Source organism: Pteronotus mesoamericanus, unplaced genomic scaffold, assembly GCF_021234165.1.
Source record: "Pteronotus mesoamericanus isolate MK-2021 breed Mesoamerican mustached bat unplaced genomic scaffold, CSHL_Meso_final scaffold_54, whole genome shotgun sequence".
Taxonomy (NCBI): domain Eukaryota; kingdom Metazoa; phylum Chordata; class Mammalia; order Chiroptera; family Mormoopidae; genus Pteronotus; species Pteronotus mesoamericanus.
Window position 1 is genome coordinate 21824395 of NW_026555321.1, and position 27457 is coordinate 21851851.

At 36.7% G+C, this 27457-nt stretch overlaps 1 protein-coding gene across 2 annotated transcripts in view; it reads right to left on the reverse strand.

The window, feature by feature from the left end:
• Nucleotides 1-27457, reverse strand: part of RYK (receptor like tyrosine kinase) — a 92980-nt gene that overhangs the window by 29270 nt on the left and 36253 nt on the right. Inside the window, exons 4-11 of one of the 2 annotated variants that reach the window (XM_054595655.1) lie at nt 26311-26445; nt 23812-23865; nt 20093-20237; nt 15012-15112; nt 11901-12026; nt 10308-10394; nt 6299-6368; nt 915-1047 (exon numbers count right to left, since the gene is read on the reverse strand). In XM_054595655.1, coding sequence (XP_054451630.1) covers nt 915-1047; nt 6299-6368; nt 10308-10394; nt 11901-12026; nt 15012-15112; nt 20093-20237; nt 23812-23865; nt 26311-26445 — 851 coding nt within the window. Of the gene's footprint in view, nt 1-914; nt 1048-6298; nt 6369-10307; nt 10395-11900; nt 12035-15010; nt 15113-20092; nt 20238-23811; nt 23866-26310; nt 26446-27457 lie in introns of both variants that reach the window. The other variant, XM_054595654.1, reaches the window with a different exon arrangement.

Here is a 27457-nt window from a genome sequence, read left to right on the forward strand (position 1 = left end):
GTATGAAGAGGCGAGCCACATCTGCCTACACCGCCATCTTGACCAGAAGTCTAAAATAGTTTTTATTAGGAGGTTATCCCCTATGGACCATTTTCAAACTAATACAAGTCTATAGCTCTCTGCAATGATGTGCTCCTCTGAAGCTAGTACTGTGAGCTGGGAAATGAAATTCTTCTCCAGGTGATGCAAGTGGGCTTCAGCCCCCAACCCTCAATAGGAACCTGGCTTTAATCCCATCATTTTACAAGTTTATCATAAATATTAGGCCAAATACTCAAGGCAAATTTTGAATCTATTTTCTCCTAACAACTGTAATAAGTACATTATTATAAATCTTGAAACAAATGTAATAGGGCTACAAGATACAGTGGCATCAAAACATACACTATACTTTACTACCACTACCATCATAATGTGTTTGGAATCTAGCCAAATGCTTCACAACTATGTGCACAAGCAGTGAAGAGAAAGAAACTCTTAGATGACTAACATATTACAGCTAAGTATATTAAAAACATACCCTCCAGTTACAGACTTTTGGTACAATATGGACCAAATGGCTCTAAACCTAGATCAAATAGGCCAATTTCTACTCCTAGAAGGGAGATCTAGTACAAGTACCTTCAAGGGTTATGAGAAAAATGACTGAGAGGGCATCACAGAGGGTCTGAGGTGACTCTAAATAAACACACAATGGGTACGCAAGGAAAAAAAAGTCAACATCGGCAAAGTGTACACCTTTAGACAGGAATCATAAACCAACCTTCCCCCACACCCACAGGTCATAACATCACCTGATTCACTCTGAGTTTCTTTTTGCAGGTCTTTACACAGTTTAAATTGTAAACATCTACTTTCAAAGATAGTATCAGAAGCTACTGGTAAATAACTTGTATTTGGCAAATTTTTCTCACCTGAGGATTATTGGCCTCTACTAATTTGCACTGCCGTAAAAACAATTTTAGATTCCCCCAATTCATGTAAGGCAGTATCACCATGGGCTTTTCTCCTTCTTCTATACACACATGGGTAATAGGAAGAAGATTTCTATAAAATAATCAGAAATCAGGAGAAAGACAAGTGAAATATAAAACCTTAGGGGCTCATTTGTAATAAAAACCAACAAAATAAAGATAACAAAATAAAACAAGAAAATCTCTAATATACTTAAAAATATGATTACCATTAAAAATGTAAAATTATAAATGCTCTTTTAAACTAGGCTGTAACATTCCTCCTATGTACACTAGGGAAAAGTTATAAACTTAAAGTTGTTTCCTGTGGACTGGATTCTCTGAAGACACATTCTAGCCACACTAAATATTTTACTCTAAAGGATAATCAGAGACAAATGTTTGACTATGAGCATATAACATTTCATCCTCCCGCCTAATGACACCTTTTCTATTGGTATCTGGAAATAACCATTAATTTCTCCCATTCTTGTGTAACTTTTTATATAATTACCTCATTTTCTCCACTAAGTTGAAAATTCCTAGAAGGCAAAAGCTAACATGGACTCCTATTTTTATATCCAATGCCTTGTATTCTATGCCACAGAAAATAAGCATTTAATAAATATTTAATAAACACAGAAATTACATACCCTTAAAAACATGTGTTCCTTAACTTAGATGTTTAATAAAGAAAAAAGAAAGCTACATAAACAAGGACAGTTAATGCAATATTAGTAGCAAAAAGCTACTAATAAGCAAACAACCTGAACGTCAAAGAGTAAGTAAAGGAGAATATATCCAATAACAGAATAGTATGTACCAAGTAAATGGTCACAAAGAGTTGTAAATAGGAGTAAAAGCTGATCTCACAGAAAAGAAATATATAAAATTCACATGTATGCAGGATTACAGTTATGGAGAAAAAAAATAAAACTCTGCACAGAAATATGCCAAGATTTAAGAGTTGTTGTATTGGGTTGTAAGACTTTGGATCATTTCTAACTTGCTTTTCTGTATTTCCTAAACTGCCTAAACTGAGCATGTACATCTTTTAAAACCACCATCACACAATTCTGGCCTGAGCAACAGCGCACAAGTGAAAGCTATGGGCTCCCCTGTGCTGTGCAGGAGTTACTAACAGGGACAGCACTGACCCCCAGGAGCTGGGAAAATGCGGACTCAGAGATGAGTGAACCTGTCTACGGCAGCCTCCCTGTAAGGCTCCTACTTGCATGACAGCCTGAGAGTGGCAGCAATGATTAGTCCCACTTTACATTTAGGAAGCACACGTGAAGGGAGAGGTTGGATAATCTGTCAAGGTCAAACAGCAAGTACAGAAATAAAAATCAAATCTTATCCGATTCCAAAACCCTTTCACTCTCCCTGGACACTTCCTCCCAGGGGAACAAAAGAGAGTACAGGGGAGATGACAGAGCCTCTTTTCATACCAAGTCCCATGCACACTAAATGACAGCAAGTTTTCACTCGGGATTAAATGAGCATTTCAGCGGTAATGTGAAGCGTCACCCTTGTTCCCCACCCCTGACAAAAAATTTCCCTGCTGCTTTCCTCATGACTAAAATTCACTGAGCAGAGTTGAAGGCATTTTATCCAGGCACAGTAAGTTTGCTAGATGAGATCAAATCATTTATTCTATCATCAGAGGATTAAAATCTCCTCTGGGAAAGGTAACAAGCAGCAGGAAAATGTTTCAAAGTACAAATGACTGTTCTTCATTCTGCCCATTTTATAAAGATCAGGAGGGTGAAGGAAAGGTCTGGGACCTGAGTGGATGAAAGAGAAGAACAGGTAGTGGAAGGGCAGATTCTGTGGGAACCTGGACAAGAACTGCATCCGGCTCTCAGTCCTGTAAGTGCCCTCGCGAGTCAGAGCTAGAAGGCACTCAGTGTAAGAAGAGGTGCTGCCACCGGGCACCCTTGGGCCACTGGAGAATTAAACTACAAGTAAATACAGCCTCAGAGCACTTCGGGACGAAGCACTTCCAATGTAAAATAGACTGACAGCCACCTTTAATTATACAGCTATTTTAATTTATAATAAAAATTATTCTCACAAATTCTGGTGGAAAAAGGAATGAAAAGAAGACATTTAAAAAACACTTTACAACTCTCCTTAATCATGAAATGTTAAGACATGAATTAAACATATTTTACATGTGGAATTACATAACTAGTTTTTAAAAATGTAAAATTTAAAACCAAGCATCATTTTTTGCTTAGTATATTTAGTTTACTTGATATATTCTATGATATGATCACTGAAGATCATTATTTCATTTTTATCCCTCATGCCTAGCAGAGAGTTCCAAGTACAAAATGGGCACTTAATGAATTAGGTGAAGAATGAAAAACAACTGTGTGCACACATCATGAACAGTCTAGACATCAGAGGTCAAAAGAACTGTGTGAAAGGCCCTAGTCCCCTTAAAAATGAACTGCAGTGAGTGGAAAGAATAATACACTTTCCACATACTGACAATGTGTTTGCTCATTAAAAACTAAGAGTCCTGGTATCGCTTTACGGCCAGGAAACACCATTAACCATGATCAAACTATAAGGGATCTTTAGAAGGCCTTTCCCAGTCACTGAATGTTCAGGATCAAAATAACCCCAACAGAGTATGTCTTCCCATTCCACCCTCTAAGGGAATAATGGGCTACTAATTCATCCTGGTAGGATACTGGAAAACCCCAGAACTTAAAGCTGCATGAGAAAGTGCTCTAAAAATTTTAGCCAAAGCATCTTTGGGCTACAGTTGCTAAAAACTACTTCTTCGGAATATCCTACCTTCGACTCCACTTATCCTTGCCATCCATTTCTGTGCTGAAGTGGTGTAGACCTTCATCAGAGGAAGAGTACTAGCTAGGGCCCTGGCGGGCTGGCTCAGATGGTTGGAGCATTGTCCCATACACCAAAAGGTTGCAGGTTTGATCCCTGGTCAGGGTGTATACCTAGGTTGTGGGTTCAATCCCTGGTTGAGGCATGTAAGGAAAGCAACCGATACATGTTTCTCTCTTACATCAATGTTTCTCTCTCTCTCTCCCCTTCCTCTCTCTCTAAAATTAATAAATATATCCTCAGGTGAGGACTAAAAAAAGAATACTAGCTAGGTACTTAAGTAGACATTCCATGCTAGTATTAAACAGTTTGGCTCTAGCCACTAGAGTCAGCGTAACAGAACATCAAGCGCTCCCAAAGGTGTCAAAAAGGACATTTCCCACACTGATCATTAGCCAGTTCTTGTTTTATTTCCCACAGGGGGCGGGGAGGGGGGGAGAGAGAGAGAGAGAGAGTTAATAGAGTCTAAAGGAGAAGACTCCATCCATTCCTCAGCAAATGAATTCTGTTCTTGGACTGAATCAGGCTGATCAAAGGTAATATTCTTAAATCACATGATTTTAAACTTTCAAAGGGACATCCTCAGTCCCTCAGTACAGGATGTTCAATTTTTTCAAAGGTCCCTAGCTTTTCTATTTTCAATGAAACTTAAAAGTGTATCTGTTAATTAATCAATGTCCCAAGTAAATGAAGAACCTAATGAGATATCTGCCTCAGAATTTGAAACTAGAAGAACTTTTTTCTCCCTCAAGGAACATCTATGTTTCTTCCCCCTTCTAATATTGAGATATCAACTCTTAATATTTCTTCAGCTCTGGTTGCTCAGCAGCTAAGAGGTGTTTTATGTTCAATCACAGCAAAAAAGTATTTGTCTCCTTACTATTAGGCTTGTTTTCTTTTCTACTATCACAATGCCAAAAAAGTGAGTTTCATTTTCATTACCATTTTATTGATCTTATTATAGCTACCTTCTTTTTAGGTGCTCAAATTCTTTTAACTATGAACCAAAGTATAAACAAAATTAAAAAATAAAACTGTGCATAGTCGCCTTATTTTTTAGCAGAACTCAAGTAATTCCTCAAAATAGAAACTACGTGCATGATGCCTTTTGCATGCCTCATTCTCCCCCCGCCCCCATAAACCCATGAATATCTCCCAACAGCGATGGTTACTGTCCCATTTTTTTAAACATGTGTGACTAAATTTTCAGTAGGCTACAAATTAATCTGACTTTGTCTAGGGTTTTTTAAAAAGAAGTTGCCTCAATATTGATACTGCTGAACATTATGATACTATATTTAAGCCCCTTTTGTCTCAGAAGGTAAAAGCTTTTACTATAGCTCTATGAAGAGGACTAATATCAAACTTTTTTAAAAAGCTCTTCATATTGAACTACAAGTATCTTTTTTTAAAAAAAAGATTGTATTTATTTTCAGAGGGGGGGAGGGAAGGAGGAAGAGAGAGAGAAACATGGATGTGAAAGAGAAAGCACTGAATGATTGCCTCTTGTATGCACCCTGACTGGGGACAGAACCCACAACCCAGGCATGTGCCCTGACTGGGAATCGAACTGGTGATCTTTCACCTCGAGGAATTAAGCCCAACCAACTAGGCCACACCAGCCAGGGCCACGTACCTTTTTTTTTTAAATTGTTGTTCATTTGCAGTTGTCCCCATTTCCCTCCCATTACTCGCCCCCTGCCCCACCTACCCTCACCTCCCACATTCAATCCTCACCCCTACTGTTGTCTTTGTTCAAGTAGCTTTTTAAAAATCATACTCTGGTCTAACAAGAGACTTGTTAAATCAAATGTGGTCATACATCCATTTAATGAACTACTGTGTAGCCTTTTTAAATGTGGACATGAATTTATAGTTATGACATGAAAAGTTAGATAACATTGTTTTGTTATATATGGTAAAGCATGTTAACCATGTTAAGAATAGTAACAGTACTGATTATACAGAAAAAATATTTTTTAAATGCATGCTGGAAATTCATTGAAAATGTTGAGATGTCCAGTTTATTTTAAAATACTTCCACACTCAAAAATATCTATCATCTACCTAGACAGATGATGCACATACACATGTACACACACAAAGCAAAAATGACAAAATGTTAACAGTGAATTTAGGAGGTAGTCTTTTCATGTTTATTATTGTCTTTAGCATTCATTATGTTAAAAAATTTCATTACAGTTTTTTAGCACATGCATATCATTATCCTATTTTTAAAAGGGAAATATGCATATAAATATGTATAAACTCTCAAATGTTTAGCTATGATTATCCAGATGTAGGCTCATGTACTCTTCTTTAGACTTCACTGTATTTTTAAATTTTGTGCTATGAGCATGCATTTTACTTTTATATTCAGAAAAAAATTAACTATCCCAAAAAGCTTTCAATTCAGAGCACATCACTGTTCTTAAAATAAAAACGTAATAGACAATGTCACCATGCTAAACAAATGCTCTCACCTGTGATGAAGACCTCGCAGCTTACAGCTCTCAGTGAGCATCATTGTCACCTGAATCTCAGAAGCTTGATCTATATAAAGAAAAAAACACTGTCTTGAATGGTAACACTATACATGACATTAGTATTTTCTGCTATTAGCAAATAATTATCTGAGACTATAAGGTAAAGTTTCATAATAAGTCACAAGTAAATTCAAATAGGTCTAGTTCAAAATTCTATTGTAGTAGGTAGTGTCTCATTGAATAGGTCAACATTAAAAGAAGCCATTAAAGATAAATCTGACTACATAAAAATCAGAAATTAAGGTTCCATAAACAAAGTAGAGAAAGTTCATAACAGACCAGAAAAATATCTGCAACACATAAAGTGTATAAAGGGCAATTTTCCTTTCTATCACTTGTCTTTGAAGACTTCTCACAAATCAATAAGAAAAAAAATTGGAAGCATTTTCCCATGGTTTGAAAAGGACATTTCCATTAAGTAAACAGTATGTTTTCATTATAAAATTAAAAATGAGTGTCAAATTTTTAAAAAATGGTTTTAGATAACAAAATCAAAATTAAGAGTATCCTTAAAAACACTTTCAAAGAGACCAATAACTATTTTGTAGTCAACAGTAAAAATAGTTATAATTTATAAAGCTTTTGATTAATGCAATTAGAGGAAGAAAAAGATACAAAGACTGGCAAAGCCAAGATCCACATCCCAACTCTATTTAGTAAAATGCTGAACCAACAGTAAAATCCAGACCACTGAACGCAGGCACTATGATTACCTGTCATATTCATTCCTTAGAAGTAGAGCTGTCAAAGCTGAGAAATGGCAAAATTTCATTTACTTCCAACTCTAACTGGTGGAATCATTCCCTCTCCCACTACTTGTTATTGGCGTCCCCTTTCCAGGTAGCTTCACTGAGTTAAGACTTTCGTAGGAATGCCAAGTAAGTGGACAAAAAGCTAAGGAGGTGAAACACTTGGTATTTGTTAGGAAAAGATGATCCACACCACTGTCTAGTGAAATAAATTCTAGTTGTCTAGTTAACATTTAGGTTCATTTAGTAAATGACAGGATGTGCCTTATTACTCTTTATGTAATCTACATAATTTTTAACAAAATTATAGCCAGGACTATTGGGGGGCAGGTAGGATCTTTTGAAGATTGAAAACTAGTGATAATTGGAGGTCCACACGAGTTAGTAAGGGTTTATCTTCCCATCAACTGTTACAGAGATACAAGTAAAACAAAAGGTTATTTCAGGATGTGTCATTTTATGCATAATATTCTTCAAGTTCTTAACTTTGATAAGCATGTTCTGTGAAGCAAGAGATACCTGAACTGGATGATGATCTAAGAAAACTTTGAATTGGAGAAAAAATAATTTTATCCACTTAGTAAGAAAGGATTATTTTCCTGGATTCCCCTCCCAGTCTAGCCCTAGTCTTGTAATTTTAAATACTGAAAGACCTATCTTCAAGATGGATGCACTTGAAAAGAATACTATAAAATAATTTACATTCTGAAAGCTACAAGAAAGAACAAAATGATTAAAAAAATTTCACAAGTTACAAAAAAATAGCTATTAAAGAAAATAAGAACACCAATAACCTCAAATTATTTCATTTATTTTATGAAATTCAATTTCACAATGCTGTGTGAAATTCAGATTCCTAACTTTAATCTCTACAAATTTATATGGAAATATCTATTAAGTGTCTACACGCAACTATGAATTTATTAAGAATCCAAACTCTAAATTTCCTGCTCATGACTAAAGGTAGAGGTCAATGATCATTTCAATACATATTTTTCATTTTAACCTGCACTTCTGTGTAGCACATAACGAAGCATGCAGATTTGTGAAAGAACTCTGTCAGTTCTATGTAGGTTCAATTAAAAAATAAAAATAACATTGTCAAAGAATAAATCTCAGAGATAATCATGTGCAGTTATCTAAATATTTGGAGGCAAGGAATGTGGTCAATGCACTTCCTCTGTTTCCCAAGCAAACTGCAATCATGTATCTTAGCTAAGGACCCATTGTGCTTTCTCTTGATTTTGTCTGACTCAAAGAGTACATTGTAATTACAGTGTTAAGACAGAGAAACAAGCAAGTGACTGCAATTCAAGTGCATATGGAAAAAGAAATCTTATCTTGTGAAACAGTCCGTATCCACATTGTGTTTTCTTATCACTATTATTTCCTTCTTTCTGCCCTTCCAACCCTAAATCAACTCAATTCTGTATGGAAATCTCTTGTTAATTTAAGATTCATTCAGAACAAATTAATAATAGCCCAGTTCTAAACTGTCCACAGTATATTTACACATCCCAAAAGAAACACGAGAATTAAGGGGAAATGTTTCCTTTAAAAATGGGGACAGTATAACCAAAGGCAGTGGTGATTAAATTTAGGGTTTGACTTACATTTACAAAGAGTAAATACGTACACTATCCTTCCAGTCAGAAAATCTAGTGGGGCCTAATTTAAATATTAGCCTTTAAAATTGTTTTGGGGCTAGGAAAGGTGGGTGAATAAAATACTGGACAACATAGTGAGTTAAGCTGTTTACTTAGAAAAGATAAAAGGGGGGCTGGTGTGAGTGGGGGGTGTGTGTGTGGGTGTGTGGGTGTGTGTGTGTGTATGTACACACCATCCTTAAATAGCAATTTTGCTAAATTCAAAAAAATCAAACCCCAAAGAATTTCTGTTAGGTTATTACAGACCAACTTTTTAGAAATAATAAACAGAAATGCCCATACTTTTCATGAATTCCTTTAAGTAAATCTAGAAACAAGATCTTATAAATTAACTTTTTAAACTTTATAAAATTGTCACTTCCTACTCATAAAACTAAATTTAATTGTGCCCTCGATTTCTGCATTCAATATGCTAAATTTGTTTTTCTAAAATTAGTATCTTGTCCTCTCAATCTGTATCAGTGTCAGACAGGAAGCACCTTGTAAATTACCACATTTTTCTTTCTCTTAAAAATAGCAAGTAGGCTTAACTAAGAATTAAGCTCTTAAAAATGTCAATTACAAATAATTAAAATTCTAATGTTTTAAAGTCTTATTAGTATTTACTAATCTTAGGGAATAAGCCATACATAAATAATATTCCAGTGTATTTTCATAAGAAATCTCTAATTTAAAAACTTATATAAAACAGTAATTGAAAAAGTCGGTATTACATTTCTCCAAATGGTTAATTAATAAGTTTGCAAAAATATAAAATAGTGTTACCTTTTAGGAAGCAATCTGGCGATATCTTTCAAAATTTTAAATGTAACACCTCTTGAGGCAGCCAAGTCCATCTATGGCTATACTTGCAAAGCTATATCAAGATACACCCACACATGGACACATGGATATGGGTATTTTCTGCAGCATTATGTATAATAGCAAAGGGGGGCGCAGGAGGAAGGTAATTCATATTAGGTACAGTGGGTTATCTTTTTCCTTTATAATGTTCAGGGCAGATGAGAGAGAGTAGGAAAAACTATTAACAATATTTTTTAACTGACTTTATTGGGGTGGCATTGGTTAATAAAATTATATAGGTTTCGGCTGTACAATTCTATAATATCTCATCTGTTTATTGTATTGCGTGTTCACCACTGCAAGTCAAGTCTCCTTCCCTCACCATATATATTCCTTTACCCTCTTTTAACTCCCTCCCTTAACAATTTTTTTTTAAGGGAAAAAACAAAGAATTTTAACCTAGGAAAACCACAATATTAGATAAAGCAACAATGTAGTCAAGTGGATGCAGTTTAACTAGAAACCTGAGTAATATCTTATAAATGTTTAATGTCTTAATTTATTAGACTTCTATTTTCTATACCTTAAAGAGAACAACCCACATCTCCTTAATAGTTTCATATGAGCTAAGTTAACATGGACTGGTTTACAAAGGTCTGGTGCACACTGAGAATTTGAGGCAGAATTTAGTTGGCATGAGCCACCTTGTCTAAGCATTATGGAAATAGTATGGGGAAAAATTCCTACCTTTCACTGTTTTTACAAATGCTTGTTTTTCTTTATTTGGATCTTTCTCATCTATTAAAATCCCATGGAAAATACGCCCAAAAGTACCTAAAAGGAAAGAAATAATTAACAAGACCATAAAATAACCTTCATAAAATTATAAGGTCAAAACTTTCTGGCACAATATAACTTAAACATAACAAGGGCATGTATGTGATCAACAACATTACTATAGCCCTAGAATAAAAGGACCCAAATTGTTGTATTTTTAATGCTTGTTAGAAGTTCTTTGTAATTATGAAATGATTTACTTTTAGAAATACTTTATCTCACAAGTATATGAGAATTCTTTCTGAATTATCCTAAATAAACTAATGATATAGCCAGGAACACTGAAACTCAGTAGAGTGGTAGACACAGAGGCATTTATGAGTTTCTAGGCTTAGCCTCAGAACAATGACAAAAGAGAGAAACGGACTGTTCTCACACATTCAAAAGACAACCAAAAAAAAAAAAAAAATCTGCTTCTGTTAATTACTATTTGCCACTGGGCACAGTTCAAGACCCTCATTTAGGTGTGACTGACCTACAAGCATCCCAACCAACAGACAAATTCAAATGACTCATATGTATCCAAAACATTTCAAACTCAATTACAGAAGGGGGGAAAGAGTGATTCTGTATTTAACAACTCAAAGAGCTCAATAAAATATTTTGTTACTAATTTCTGTACTCTTCTTTCAGCATCTTTTCAATCACTACCCTGAAATTCAAAACAGAAAGGACCAAGAAGTGGGGAGGGAAAAAGTACTATTATCTATCAAACCCCTATCATGTGTAGGTTCATTCATTCATTCATTCATTCTTTAAAATTTTTATTTATTTATTATTAGAGAAGGGAAGGGAGGGAGAAAGAGAGGGAGAGAAACATCAATGTGTGGTTGCCTCTTGTGTACCCCCTACTGGGGACCTGGCCCACAACCCAGACATGTGCCCTAGACTGGGAATTGAACCGGTGACCCTTTGGTTCGCAGGCCGGCACTTAATCCACTGAGCCCCACCAGCCAGGGTATCATGTGTTAGTTCATTTAATGTGTATTATTTCATCTCTTCATAACTAGACTACAAATAGAAAATGTAGTCCAAATTTACAGAAGAGAAAACTGGACATAGAAGATAACTGATTTCTCCAAGGTCACCCTGGTTATATACCATGGGAACAGGATTGGAAGTTGGATATAATTCCAAAGCCCAGGCGTGCTCCTTCTCCTAGAATGCCCATACTATCTGTCACAGAAAAAAATTACTTAAGACTATTTCAAAGAGGCCTGCTGGATAGTGATAATCTTAAACAAGACCTAAACAGAAAATATATTTTGAAGATAACAAACACTAACATATATGTTTTAATGGACTTGAAAATCAAGAATTAGACCAAAGCTGCATTAAGGCAAATTAAAGATCTAAAGAAGGAGAAAATGAAAACAGTTTTATAAAGGAAATAAATTGTGCACTATCCTTAGACATAAAATTCTTAAAATTTGCAACAAAAAAAAAATGTTTAGTGCTAACATTAAATATTCCCTAAAAACCTGACTTTGATATAATAAATACCTTCTTGGAGTACATCTTTTAAAGTTATCCTCTCTCTGGATATTGCTATATCCTTCACCTTAGCTTTGGCTTCCAAAAGAGTGACACTTCTTAGGTCGTTCTTCTCTATCCGCAAGGTAGGATAACCTGAGGAGCCAACAAAGCCAAACCAAGAAATATAAATACCCTTATTATGGTGTCATGGTCAACTAGTTCAGTTAGAACCTCCAGACTCAAGTCACAGGAATGAATGAATGTAACAATCATAAAAGGAAAAGGGCACACACATGCACAGGGGGAATGACTTAGGAAGGCCATACTTCATTTAAAAAAAAACAACAAAACACTTTTGCACCTACCCCAAAATCTTAAAGTGCAGAATTAACGTAAGAAACACTAAAAATAATATTATCATTACCACCACTTTAATTGCCTTTCAGCCAAATGAAACAAGTTTTGACTGATGGAATTCAATTTAATCTGTCTGATGGACTGTTTGCCTCCCAAAGGCTTTTCTAATATACTCTCCTAACAGAAGAACTTTTCAAATGAAGAGATGTTTGTAAAAACATCTTTTCTTTTAAAGTATACAGTCAATTTAATCATTCTGATATTCATGTAGCCTACTCATACGATTGTGAGTTATGTTTTCCAGTTCCCTTAACTCCCATCAGTTTTTAATATGATGACAGCAAAAACAAAACTTCTGGCCACAAATTAAAATTTTCATTCAAAAAAAAAGTTAGAATAAAAAGAAGATCCATTGTTAGCGGGAGAAAATTAGAATGGTATCTCTAATGATTTATTTGCTTTGAGAGATACTGGGAAGAAAAATCCCAGAAGAATTAGCTGACCTAGACAATAATCATCCACAGCTGCTCTAAGAACCACAGGAACTGTTTTGGGGGAACTTTCTAATGAATGGATTAGTATGACACACCCAATTGCACTGAACAGCAGTTTGACTATGATATGTCTATAGATGTGTGAGTATAATGTGAGTATTGTATCTGTTTATTCCTGCCTGAAATTCTCTGAGTTTCTTGAATCTGCGGTCTGTTGTGTTTTACTATTTTGGAAAATTCTTGGCCATCATATCTTCAAATATTTTTTCTGCTCCTTTTTTATTTATTTATAAACAAATGTATTTCTACTGAGTTTTTAAAAACTACTTGTTTTATCACATATAATAAATGAATTATCACTTAAAGTTATGTCTACAAAAAAAAAGGAAATTTTTGATTGATGGTAACTAAAAGAATATTGTAATAAATAAATGTATTCCCACTGACTTTTTAAAAAGTATTTTGCTTTTAGCATATATAATTGAGTTATCTGCCTCTTTAAGGCAATATCCACAATGACAAATTGACTCCAAAGAGCAAAGCTTGACAACTGAACGTTACAGGCAATGTGTTTATGCTGAATAGTCTGGGCCACTTTCACATCTATCATCCTGTTTCCTGAAGAGCATGCATTTCTTTTTTTGTGGGTAGTAATGACAACTGTTGTTATGACTTCTTTTAAATTTCTTTTAATCTAGAGTGCCCCCTCTTCCCCTTTTCTTTTTCTTGCCACTGTCTTATTAAAGAAACTCAGTGAGTTATTCCAGAGAATATGTCATCTGTTTTTGGAACATCATTTAATTTCTGTATTTCTTGTAAACTGTAAAGCAGTTCTAAGGCATTGGTTAGATCTGATTAGATCCAGGTTAACTCTTGAATGTGGGAGAGAAGACAAGAAAACTCCAGGGGTGATGTATCACATGTGGGAGCATAAAATATCTATAATATTTGTCCTACTTTTAGTGATGCGACGTTTCATTAGTGGATTCAGATGGTAACAGTCTGATCCCTCAAATGGTGAAGTTTCCATTTCCCTTTTTTCACAGGATTTTAAACATTGATGATCTTTTCTTGAATCAAATATTTTATTGTTTTTAAAATATAATTTCTAATTCTACCATTCCTTCCATGCTGATTAGCTGAGATTCTTCTGTAAAGAAATATTTTGCCTCATGAACCAGTACTATCTGAGTACTCCAAAATACGGTTCATGTAGCTAGTTCTCAGAGTAAGATATTTATTATTAGTGCCATAGTTACTCCACAATGATCAATTTTTTAAAAAGGTCCCATTATGAACTCCTGGATTTTTACACATTTTATGTTACAATCCACTGCAGTGATTATTCTTTTAGGTGCTCAAAGAGACCCATTTTTGCTAGCTCTTCAGGTGTTTCACAGCTTCCTTGATTTTAGGGTCAGCAAAATATCCCAGATTTATCTTGTATGCTCCTGACCCAGTCCTTGAATCATCCATTTCCCCAAAGAATTCTGGTTCTTTTTACTGGGAGACAGTATTGAAAGACTACAACAGGGCACTGGGTAAAGAAAAGATATTGTTAGCCTAGTTTACTAAAGAAATATGCTAGACCAAGGAAGATAACAGCTAAATGCCTACAAGGACCTAATTTAATTAATCAATAGCACCACTGAGTGGAGTGCTGAACTGTGACCCACTGTCTATCCTGATGATCCCATTGTTCCTTATTTGTATGGTAACTGATTCCTCTTTATGTCTAAATTATACTCTAAGAATGATAATTTCCCCCTAAACATCAACATGTTACAGTATAAAAACTGTGATCAAAATCCTGTTAAGGAAATCAGATCTCATGCTCTCAATTCCAATACAAGCTAGTGTCCCATCCTGATGAGAAAACAATGTAAAGTCCTTACCATAGCCCCTACCACCATCAAACAATTTATTAAAATCCAAGTCTCTGTCTTCACACAGCTCAATGGCTTATTCTATCTAAGTACCCGAAAGACTTCCTTCTGAATTTCTACAGAAGTGACTTTGTAGCTCCTTTAATATATTTAATCTATGGAAATCTTCATGAAACTAAATCTAGCAATTAAACTTAAATTTTATTTTTCATACTCCAATTTTAGAAAGTTTCATTCAATGCTCTAGAAAGCAAAAGCTGAAGATCAAGCCTAATTCTGCACTTGTAGATACTATGTAGAAAGTATGGTACACCTGTTCCATAAGTAACCAACCACACAGGACCACTGACACACCACAGATGACTTTAGTAAATCATCTTTAGAATTAAATTAACTCTTACTGGTAATAGGAGTTGCATTGTTGGGTGTGTCGGCTCTCAGATACTGAGTCGTCTGGGTAGATGGCTGAGACAGCCCTTGGGAACTGCTGCTGGCACTGATGCTGCAAACAAAAGAAATATGTGGCGAGTCAGCTTCAATGAGGAATTTCCTTTCTTCATGCATGTGAAATGCATGTAGATATTATAACTAGCTTAAAGTCCTGATGGAGATCACAATAATGCATGGATCTCCATCATAAATATTTCACACTGAAATTGTTAATCTATTTCATAATGCAAAGCTAATTTTTTTCTTCCCTTTCTAATCACCAAGCAGGTTCACCTTAACAAAGTCCTTCAGAAATGGGGGTACTAGTTCTCAGACACCACGGACAGTAGCAGTCCCGAACCGCACACGACAGGACGTTACAGAACTATGAACAACCTCTTAAAACGAAAAGCACATGCCATTCCATTAGATTGCTTTTAAGAAAAGGAACAGAAAGGTCTCTTTTAATAATGGTCCAAAATCAAATGGCATACAAATGAGGGGATAACAAAGCATTTACAAATTACTATTTCTAATTACTTTTGTTATTTCCTAATATTACACATCTCCAATCCTCAAAATGACAAAGAAGCACAAGGCACCCATTTTTGGAGTTCTGAGCCCTACTCAAAGAACACAGTGAAAATCAAAGTTGTTAAAAGTCCAAGATTCAATAATGGAGAAGGAAAAGAAGCATTATCATTCCCAAATAGGGGGAAAAATAAAAGAACTTCAATTTACGTCCCATAAAATGGGATTAAGAAAAACCTGCTTCCGAGGATTTTTGTGAGGCTCAAGTTGTATAATATATGTGGAAACACTACTTACATATTCCCTGCAACCAACATACACTGTGATGGTAGAATGCCCAGACCCAAAATCATTTACTACTCTTTCTCTCCAGTAGGTGGCACTGTTGTACCAACTCAGAATTCTAGAAAAGCATGTGGGCATACCAAGATGTTAACAAGTATGTCCCTGTCCATCCATTTTTTTGTTTGTTCAACAGATGTTTAGTGGATTCCCACAACAAACAAAGCACTATGTTAAGTAGTCAAATCAAACCTCTGAAATCCCAGACTTCCTATTAAAAGAGATGCAGGCAGCATTCAGGAATCCACCCCTGATAACTATTATAACCACTACCTACATGGCTGCATCACATAAGGTAGAAAATGAAATAAAAATGTAGATTTTTCTAGCACTTAATAGTTTAAAACCAGTCTAAATAAATTATTTAATTTTATTTTCATAACCAATCGAGATTAATTATAGAGATATTAACTCTGCTTTAGAGTTGAAGTTAGAAGTTAGGGCAAAGATCATTTTCCTTCATGCACTTACTACAATTTCTTTTTCTCTATTTCCTATGTAACTTTACTTATTCATTCAACAAACAGACACTTAATAAAGTGCCTACTGCATGCCAGATACTGTGCTGGGTGCTGGGGACCAGCAGTGAACATAATATACAAAGACCCCTGCCCTTGTGAAGCCTGTAGTCCAGCTGGGATTCCTTCTCTAATGTCTGTCTCACCCAAACAGACCAGCAAGTCCATGAGGGCTGGACAAGTGCCTATCTGTTCACTCCTTCCTCCCCAGCACATAAGCCAGTGCTTAGCAGGCCAGGCCCCATGTGGGCCCAACTAAGCCTCAGTGAGAGCTCAATTAACAATTACTGAATCCATCACTGAACAGAGAAAATCGTACTCCTTAGAACAAAAAGGCATAAGGCAGAAAGAATGGTTGCTTCTGACATAAACTGGTGAAATATATTGAAAGAGGCAGAGAATAACTGGTACAACAAAATGGTTTTTGCCTCTCTCTACTCATTCTTCAATCAACAAATTCTTCATTCAATGTTTATTCGATTAATACCTGTTAGGCACTGAATACAGAAACGAAGAGAAATAAAGGAGACCTTGTCACTAGCAATGGTGAGGGTGGTGGGGTAGTGGAGATAATGAAAAATGAAGACATTGCAAAACAACAAGTTCAAGTATCCCACAAAAGAGGAATGAACCTTTCTGCAGTCATGAACTAGTAGGGAAAGACTACAGTGTGGACAGGGTGCAGGGCGGTCCCTCTATGGGAGGACATTAGAGTGAATGTGGAGCTGCCTCTCCGAGACAGGTGCACCTGGCATAACCCTGAGACTGGAAAGATCACCTGTGCTGTCAGGAAAGGGACAGCCACACACATGGGATGATGCAAGTGGCCCTGACAGGAGCACATCTCAGGAGGTTTTAGTCTCTGCCTCTACAGAAACTCTGCATAACAGGACTCTGGCTCCTGAGTGCCTGGGATGGAAGAACTCTCTACCATCTCTGTCCAAGGAATCCCATGGAGCCATGGGTCCCATCAAACGTCACGGGGCTGCGGTGAGGATTAGGAAAATTACTGAGTGTATAGCATGTGTCAGTGCCTGGCACACAGCAAGTGCTTTATACAATTACAACATTGTGTTACTACAATGCAGCTAATATGATAATGAGTCTCTCCTGCTGCTCTGCCCTGGTCCTTGCAGGACAGTCCTTGGAAAGTTAATCTCTCTAAGCCTGTTTCTTCATCTTTAAAACAGACAGTATCATACCCATAGGTGATTGTGAGTCAAATAAGACAATAGTGGAAAGTGCTCAGTACAGTGCTGGTAAATAGAAAGCACTCAAGAAAACAGTAGTCATTGTTACCTCAGTGGTCCCTGTGCAAAGAGGAGCAGCAAGTGTCTCTTAAATGCTATCTGGATGGGAACTTTTTAGTCACCACTGTTAGCTTGCCTGGCAAGTAACAAAGAATGGATAATAGAACAGAAAGGAGCTGAAGAAATTAGTCCATCAATACTAGCACACTGCACCTTTCTGAAACCATCAATCACAATAATGGCACTTACTACTTGCGGTTTGTGTCCTAAGAGCTTACAGTGTTACCTCATTAAAAGTTCACAACACCCCTAGGAAGCATGTGCCATTATTATCTCTGCTTTATAGATGAGAAAAACTGAGACATACAGAGGTCACATAACGTATGTGAGGCCATAACGCTAGTGAGCAGGGTAACCAGAATGCAGAGATGCTCCAGAGGCTATGCTCCCGACCACTAAGCTGTGCTCTGAAAACAAGTGGTAATTTAAGTTGCTTTTATTCAGGCAATGTCTGGAAATCTTCTCCTGAAAACCAGAGAGCACTGGAACCCACTCGCGCATGGTAACAGACCATCTCGGCAGGCAGAGGTGTGTGCCCCAGGAGTCCCAGAGCTCTTGCACAACTCTGGCCATGCAGGCCCCTGGCCCTGGCACACGTGCAAGCACTCAAGGACAGCGAGTGCATCGAGATGGCTTCTAAATGTCATGTCCTTCAATGACCCCTCTAGCTCTACCTGTATCCTGAGTCCGATCAAAAAGTTCCTATTACCTCATTTCTTCCCTCAGTGTTTCCAAAGACCATTTCTTCCTCTATAAAACCTAAATCCAACTTTGACACCTTCATATATACAAAACATATTCTGAAACACATCACCCATGGATTTCTCTTTTCATTCTTTCTTTCTTTCCCTCCCTTCCTCCCTCCTTCCCTCCCTTCCTTCCCTTCTTTTCTCCTCTACTCAGATAAAAAAAGTAAGACTGAGAACAGAATACTTAGAGGCAGATATTAAATTCAGTCAGGCGCCCTGTCCCCTTGGGTTTTTGTTTAGGTCACACATGTGCTTACCCACTGTATGAAAGACACTGTTAGGACTGGGGATTCCACAGTAAGTAACACACACTGCTCTCTAATTGGAAAAAGCTTACATTCTAGTAGGAGAGACAAGTATAGAAAAAAGTGACTTCAAGAGGAAAAGATATGATAACTGCTACCCAAAAAAGACAGAGAGAGAGAGGGAGACAAAGAGAGGAGAGAGAAATGGGTAGTTGGGAGGCTTAGAAAAACCTTTATGAAAGAGATGGCAATAAAGTTGAAATCTGAAGAACAGAGTTTGGACTGGTGGAAAATGCAGGGAGTCTTGGGGACGAAAGGAAAGCATGACCAAAAGTCCTGAAGGGCAAGGTGCAGGGCAAAAGTGAGGGACAAGTAACCACTTGACTGCTGCGTTCAGAAAGGATATGGTAACAAAGAAAGCTTCAAAGAATATGGGAGATACATCTCTACATAGGAGAGCTTTGAGAGCCAAGGCTTGAGGCTGGGAATGTCTTCAGTCAGAAACTGGGAACCACCGAGGAGGGAAATGAGAATCGTGTACTGGAGAAATAAACCTATCGTTCCATCTTTGCTTCCCACCCTATCTTGGCTGTAATGTCCTCCTTGTCATCTGACTCACCCAGGCTGGGACAAGTGCCCTTTATACCCCACACGACAATACACATACCATAATCATAACTTTACAAACTTTTATAATTATGGGTTAATGTCAAAGATTAAATACCTGAAGCCATGAGGTATATCATTAATTTTTTAATCCCCCTCCCCCCTCGCACTTATCTAACCCAGTATATCTCAAAGGCTACACATTAGAATCATCCAGGAAGCTTTAAAAAAAATAATGACGCCTAAACACCACCCCAGACCAATTATATCAGAATCTCTGGAAGGTGGGACCCATATACTGATATGTTTTAAAAGCTTACCCATGATTGTAACATGCAACCAGTTTGAGAACCAATGGTTTACCGGTAAATCATAGCAGGTTCTAAATGAATGTTTCCTGGATAGATGGATGGATGGACAGAAGGATAATGATGGAGGAACAAACTAGGAGGAAGTAACAGGGCTATTTTTAAAAGGTACTGGGAATCTGGTCTTATCAAAGGAGATGGAAAACATTTTTGATCTCGACCTCTCCAGCAACTAATAAACTAATTTCTGACTTCACAAATTTTAGAAAATAAAATTAGGGCAACACAATGACTACAATCACAAAAACAATAATTTTTCCTTTGGCTAGGGCTCAATATCCTCCCTCCTTCCCTCTCATCCCTGCGCACCAGTGTGCACGGTCTTGCAGGCAAACGCAGGTAACTGCTTTTATTTTTCTTCCTTTCCCAAAACGTATACGATACCTGTCATCCAGTTCAATCCTTTTCATACTATGAAGGTGCAAAACAGCTAAGATTATTGCTACAAGAAATATCACTGCACAGCAAACCCCTACGCTGATATAAAACACACGCGTAGAAGTGGTCGGAGCTGCGTGTACAGGATCATCTGAAATAAAAATGAAAAGCACATTAAGCTTTTTAAACAAATTCATCGATTGCTTTGTAACCCAATATACACAATGAGCATTTTGTTCGTGAAAAAAAGATTTTCATTTTATGTGTCCATTCTTTGATAAGATCAATCACCAGTAGTGTGTTGATGTAAATTCACACAATTTTCAAAATGTTTTGTTATAATTTAAAAAAAAAAAGAATTTTACATATAACTTTTGGTTAACAAGTACAGAAGTCACAAGCAGTGCCATCCTCAGAGTGCGCTGCAGTGACAGAAATGTTCTACGGTGCGCTGGACAGTCCAGGGACCCCTGGCCACCTGTGGCTATTAAGCATTTGAAACACAGAACAACTGAGGAACTGAAGAGTTGCTTTTATTTCATTATAGTTAAAGTTAAATAACCACATGAGGCTAGCAGTTACCATAATGGACAGCATATTTCCTCAACAGTGATGCCTGAAGTACACAGATCAGATATCGTTGTTGCCAACCACCAGTGGCTCACAGGCGAAGGAATATACAACACAGCAACCCAGAAGTTTAAAAAAAAAAAAGTTTAATCTTTTTTTCTTTTGAGAATAATAGAAATTATCTTGCTTATTATGTGTTTAAAGAGCAGAACAACAAGACTTTATTCATGAAATAAAATGCTTTATATTATTCAAAAAAGAGAAAAAGCCTCAGCAATAAAGAAAATAACTCAAAGACACAGACACACAGACACACACACACAAAAGCAAACTCAGAAAGAGACAGAAAGAGACAAAGGTACAGAGAAAAATGAGCAAGCAGAATGGAAGATAGAGAAATAGAACCTGTGTGATCAGTGGTTTAAGTAAGTTTGATGAGTACTTACATTGTAATTCTACTGAATTAAACCTGAGAAATGATTTAGGGTTTTATCCTAAATGAAATGGGAAATCATTGCAAGGTTCCAAGCAAAGGAATGGCACACATTATCACACTTGAAGAAAAAAAGCAAAGATGACTAACATGCTGGGCAGGGCAGTGAGAACAGAGGCAGGGGACAAGTGAAAGGTCCGAGAGAGACAGTGGTGGCTTGAGCAAGAGCGTCAGAGTGAGGATGAGAAGTTAACAGTTTGGAAAGCAGAGCCTACAGACCTTGCTAATAATGGATTATCTGAAGTAGAAAGAAAAAAAGGAATCAAAGCCCTGGCTTAAAGAACTAGAGAACTGGCTTAAAGAACCTGGCACATTTACTACTACAACAACAACAACAACAACAACAACAAAAAGCAGGTTAGGGGAAGAGAATCAAGAGTTTTGTTGTGTCCAAGAATAATACTTCGTACACATCTATGGAGATGTCAAGTTGACAGAAATACAAGTTTGGAGTTCTGGTGATAAGTTAGGACAACGGGTTTCAAAAACTTGGAAATAAGATCGTTTTCTAAAATTCTGAATGACAAACAGTAAATTAGAACAGATTAATGCAAAGAGATCAAATGGCTTCTAGGGCATCTAGCCTAGAGTGTAGCCTAAATGAAGGCATCACTTTTCACCAGCCGGCTGTTCAATCTTGGGAGGCGCAGGAAAGCAATGTCCCACAGACTGCTATTGGCAGTGCCTATACAAACGCACTCCAGGGCACAGAAGAGGACATCTCTGCTGGGCAAACCCCCCCAAAGCACTGTGCTTGATTACCCCGCCCCTCAGTCCACACTTCTGTAGGCACTGTCTTCATTCCTCACTTGGACATTTCACCTGCCACCCTTCAGATCTTAAAGGAGATGTCACTGTGCTCAGAAAGCTGTCTGTCACTCCTTCCGATTATGCGCCCCTCCCTGGGGTTCCCAAAGCCCCGTGCCCTACCCAGCTCACCACACTACGCTGTTATCACTGCCTGCCGCCCTGCCCGTCTCCCCCACAGTGGTTAAGCCCTTGAGGGCAGAGCCTATTTTGCTCAGTTTAATCCTGTGCCTCAATGATACCATCTGGCACATCAAAGACTCTCAATAAATGCTGACTGGATGGGTGGGTAGATGGAAAGGGAGGAAAGGAGAAAGGGAGTAAGGAATAGATGGAGACCAAGAATTTGCAATACTCTACTCTCTTTGTGAGAAATATCATCCTACTAGCATAAAAGAAATAGGTAAATTCACCAGATTTTTAAGAGTAAACTTGGGGGGCAAGTGATTTTTTTTAAATAGTTTTTTTCTTCTCAGAGGTAAATCTAAATAAACTATTCTTAAAAAAGCAGACAGCATCTCATGTTATTTTACCTTCAAAAAAGGTCTCCTTTGGGACATCCAGATACTTTTTGCCTTCTAAGGTAATGAAGAAGATAAAACAGGAAGCACCTTCTACTATCTATGAACTATTCTTGCCAAAAGAGTTGGTCCTAAATCTAATTAAGTACAGAATCTAACTATCAGTTTATAGGAGAGAGAAAAACATGTTAAATGATACCACAAGGATGCATATAGGAAACTTCTACAGGACAAATAAATCAATTTCTTCAACAAATAAGGTATTAGGGGTGGGGGTGATTTCTGATTAACATTAAATACATGTGAATAAAATACAGTGTATATAGACTTCATCTGTATCCTCATTCAGGGGAGAAACAAAAAAAGAAATTTTTGAGACAGGTTAATTTGAATATGGACTAGTTATTAGAAGGTATTAAGGAATTACTGTTAATTCTTCCATATGGAATACATCTAATACAAGTGAGTAAGTGTTGGATGACTGTAGGGTTTTTTAATGACCTTCTTAAAAAAAGACCCACACTGAAATATTTATGCGTGAAATGACAGGATGCCTGGTATATACTGTAAAATACTCTACCCCTTACCACCCACCTACCCATCTGAAAAAGGAGACTCAATGAAACAACGCTGGTAAATGTTGATTGTTATTGAAGTACGGTGACAGTCGGGGGCCAGGGGGTCATCTCAGCTTTAGCATACTTGAAATTCACCTCCATTTTTAAAACATTTATTTCCAGAAGGAGAATCTAGTAACCTTTCAGATATGCTATTAAAACTATCTCAGGAACAGTAAATCTCAATGATGTTTCTGTGTTAGGAAAGGAAAACGGAAGTCTAAGTTACTATCTAACACAACCATTACCATAAAAATAAAAATCTACTTTGCCTTTCTGCTCTGCAGGTTTAAATAACATGGTATCCATCTTTAAGCTTATGTTTTCCCCTGAATGAAACTGGCAGAGGGTTCAGTCCAGGTCACAAATCAGTTTCTAACTTTCTGCTAAACATATGAAGATCTGACACATATATCATGTTCATACTTTAATTATGACCATTTGAAATGATGTACTATGAATTCTTATAAAAGTGTCTTTAGATCACTTGTTATAAAATATGTATGAATTTTACTTTAGAAGAATTTTTACTATTCTAATAGTTTCATCTGACTATATACCAATCTACAAAACATCAGCAAATTAAATAGCGTGGCATCATTTATCTTTTGACATACTGGAAACCACAAGGCCTCCAAACTTCATGCAATCGTGTTCCTTTACAATCAACCATTTTTCACCCGTAATGATGGAGAAGGATAATACAGTAACACTTACAAATAGTTCTGCTAGTGTTTTTGTCCAAGGCTGAAGTTTTTACTTCTTCAAGTTCTGAATTAAAAAGGAAATAGAAGATGCTTTACAAATTATTTTTCATGAAAATCCTTAAATATTGTAATTACATTTTCTAAACTTTCTCTCACATAGTTTTTTTGTTTTTAACAAATTACATACAAGGAAATAATTCCCACATTTTTTTTTAAGGTTTTATTTATTTATTTTTAGAGGGAGAAAAAGGGAGGGAGAAAGAGGGAAAGAAACACTAATGTGTGGTTCCTCTTGCATGCCCCTCACTGGGGACCCGGCCTGTGACCCAAGCATGTGCCCTGACTGGGAATCGAACCGGTGACCCTTTGGTTCACAAGCTGGCACTCAATCCACCGACCCACACCAGCCACGGTACATAGTTTTATATTATTTCAGAACACTGCCTGAACTAAGTAACAAGGTATTTGTTGCAAGATAATAAATGATTATTCTGATAATCGTCATCATAATCATCATTAATGGAAGGATGTTCCTTGTAACACTCAGTGAAAAAAGGATTTCTGTGGTCAAGGAGTTTAAGGAAAGCCACATACTAAAACCTCTGTGGAGGTTCACAGTGCACATCAGCAGAGTGTAAAGGCTCTAAGGAGTTCTACAGTAACAAATTTGTCTGATCCAGTAACTTCTTCCCTCATATAACAAAAGAAGTTTTTCTTGCCAGTAATGCTCATTAACATTCACTATAGTACAGATACATTTCCTGTGCAGTTTTTAAAATGTCATGGGATGGAAAACGAGATAAATAAACCACATTAGGATCACGTACTAAACTAAGGGTCATGTCTGGGGTTGTCATTAGTATAACCACCAAATCAAAAGGGTGGTACTATATTAAACTTAAGTCTATAATGGAACAGAAATTTACACCAACTGCTAATTTTGATGTTAATTTTCATGTACATATTAAAGAAAATGGAGAAGGCTTGGGATCATTCTGAATATCAGCTGATCATTAACCTTAGCAAATACTAACACTGGTGGGCTCCACATACAGCACATTTGCCATCATTCTTTAAGCATAAAAGATGAAGCTCCCTGGTCAGTCACCACCCACATCCCCTAGGGATCCAGGAACCAAGTGTTTTATACTCCTCACCAACTGATGTGCAAGCTTAGGCAGCCTCTTCAGGCCCAGTCTCCTCATATTAATTAAATAGAGACTAGTGGAACTAGACAGTCTCTCAAGTCCACTTTTAATATATATGAAAGTAGATACATAGTGAATACATTGCAACAGAAGAGTGTATCAAAATACCAAAGCTAACACTTCATTTTAAAAATGTCCATTTTATCTCTGACTGGTGTAGTTCAGTGGACTGAGTGCCAGCCTGCAAACTGAAAGGTCGCAGGTTTGAGTCCATGGCAGGGCACATGCCTGGGTTACGGACTGGGTCCCCTGGTAGGGGTGTACAAGAGGCAACCAATCAAGGTTTCTCTCCCTTTCTCCCTTCCTTCCCCTCTAAAAATAAGTAAATAAAATAAAAAAGTCCATTCTAATGCAGTACAGCTTTTTTATTTACATGTACCTAGACATTAGCAATTATAACTCACTTGCTGATCTGAGGTACTTTCATAACACTCAGCACTAACTCCAATTAGGAAATGTGGTACAAGGCAGTTGGAATAACTAGCCTAAGCACGGCTTATACTCCTGTCAGATTCCCTAAGCCATAGCTTCCTCTTCAGAAAATGGAGAAAATGAAAGAACCTACTGCCTAGGGTTGTTGTAAGGATTAAATGAGTTTAGTGCATGTAAAGCATTTGAAACACAGTAAGCACTTAATAAGTTTAAAGGGATTTTTTTTCTTTCTCATATCCACTATAATTTCATAAGTAACAGATTATTCAAAAGCAAAATTACTAACATTTATTAAGTACCCACAAATGGCATTACAAACTTCAGGTTAAATTCAATTAATCTTAAAAAAAAAAAACAACCTGAAAACCTCTATAACAGGTTAGTATGCCCACTTTATAGATTAAAGAAACCCTGAGACTTAGGTTAAGTAATTTGTCCAAATCTCCAGCCAAGAGTGGAGCCGTAATTCTAACCCAGGTCTATTCAGGCCCCCCAGCAATGCTTCTGCGTAATGGTAACTTTATAAAGGAAACACACTTACCCCTTACTCAGGGACCCCTATCAGAATTACCTGATTTCCTTAAGTCTTCAGCTACTGTAGTGCTAGTTCACATTCCTAATATAAAATTCTCTAGCAATTCTGATAAAAGATTTTGAGAGAGCAGGGACTGAGTGGGGCCTGAATGGAATTCCTGGCTATAACATTATCTGACGATTATCTCAGATATCCATCTGTTAGTACTCTTTTTCTTATTTGCAACTATAATCAAGATCTGGTTACGAATCTGTAAAAAAAAGACTACAAAATCTATTTTTGACCTTTTCTCATCTACAGATAAAACACATACATTGGTAAATAAATTTCTTACTTTTGTAGCACATTTTCCTTCGTTTAAAATTTAAGACTGTAAAGTTTTTTGAAGAATTTACTGTCAAGTTGAGCTGCATCAGTATCATAACCTCAGAATCTACTTTGCCAGTACAGGAAAGCTCGACCCGAAACACTGTGTAAAAAAGAATAAGAAAAATTATTTCAGTTTTCTAAAAATCAATAGTAATGCTCATTAAATATTTTTAAATTATTTTATTTGTTTCAAGGAAACTAAAAATACATTTACAAAAAATACAAGTAGAAACTTTCAGAGAACTTCAGACTACACAGCTTTCAACCATTAAGTATTTGTTAAAGAAAAAAGCAAGAAATGAATGACAAGATAATTATTTTTAACTTTTGCTCATGATTTTTAACATCACTTTGTCCTCTTACCATAATGTAGTAAAGCTACAGCATCATAAGGCAAACTCTGCTTCCTTACCAGGCACATCAACGACAATAAGAATAAAAATTATTTGAAAAAGAAGAGACAATTCACCACCAAAATGCAGTATGTATTCCTCTTAATGAAGAGATTAAATATACCGTGTAAACAAATCTGATAAATTCTCAACTGTAAATAAATGAAAAATACCTTTCTAAACAGAAAGTGTCTCTAATTACTGTAGCAATGGGATAACAGACTTCAGTGCACATCAATTTTTCGGTGTACAACAGAATCAGTTTAAGGTTCTTTTTCCACAAATTTAGACTATATCATTCTACTATCTGTATAGCACATGAGACACATGAGCATTTCTGAATATCTTTACTGACCCATAAAAATTAACCAGCCCATCTATGCTTTCTTAAAGCTTGGATAAATGAATGTCATTAACAACAAAGAATGAGACTGCCAGAAAGACTTCCACAGCACCGCTGTGGCTTCTACTTTCAAGTTTTAAAAACTTCCATTTTCTTAAAATCTCCCATCTTCAGGAGTTTTTCTCAAAAGGCTGGTGCAAAAGTAGTTAAAAACTGGTATGAATATAAAAAACTTAAGTCATTTACTCTGACATGCCCTGAGTGCCTGTCCCGAGGCCACAGTTGAAAAAGACAGCTCCTGACCTCAGGGTGGCCACAGGCTAGCAGGGAGAGGCAAAGACAAAGAGTTACAAGATGATGTGATCTCTTCAAGCTTA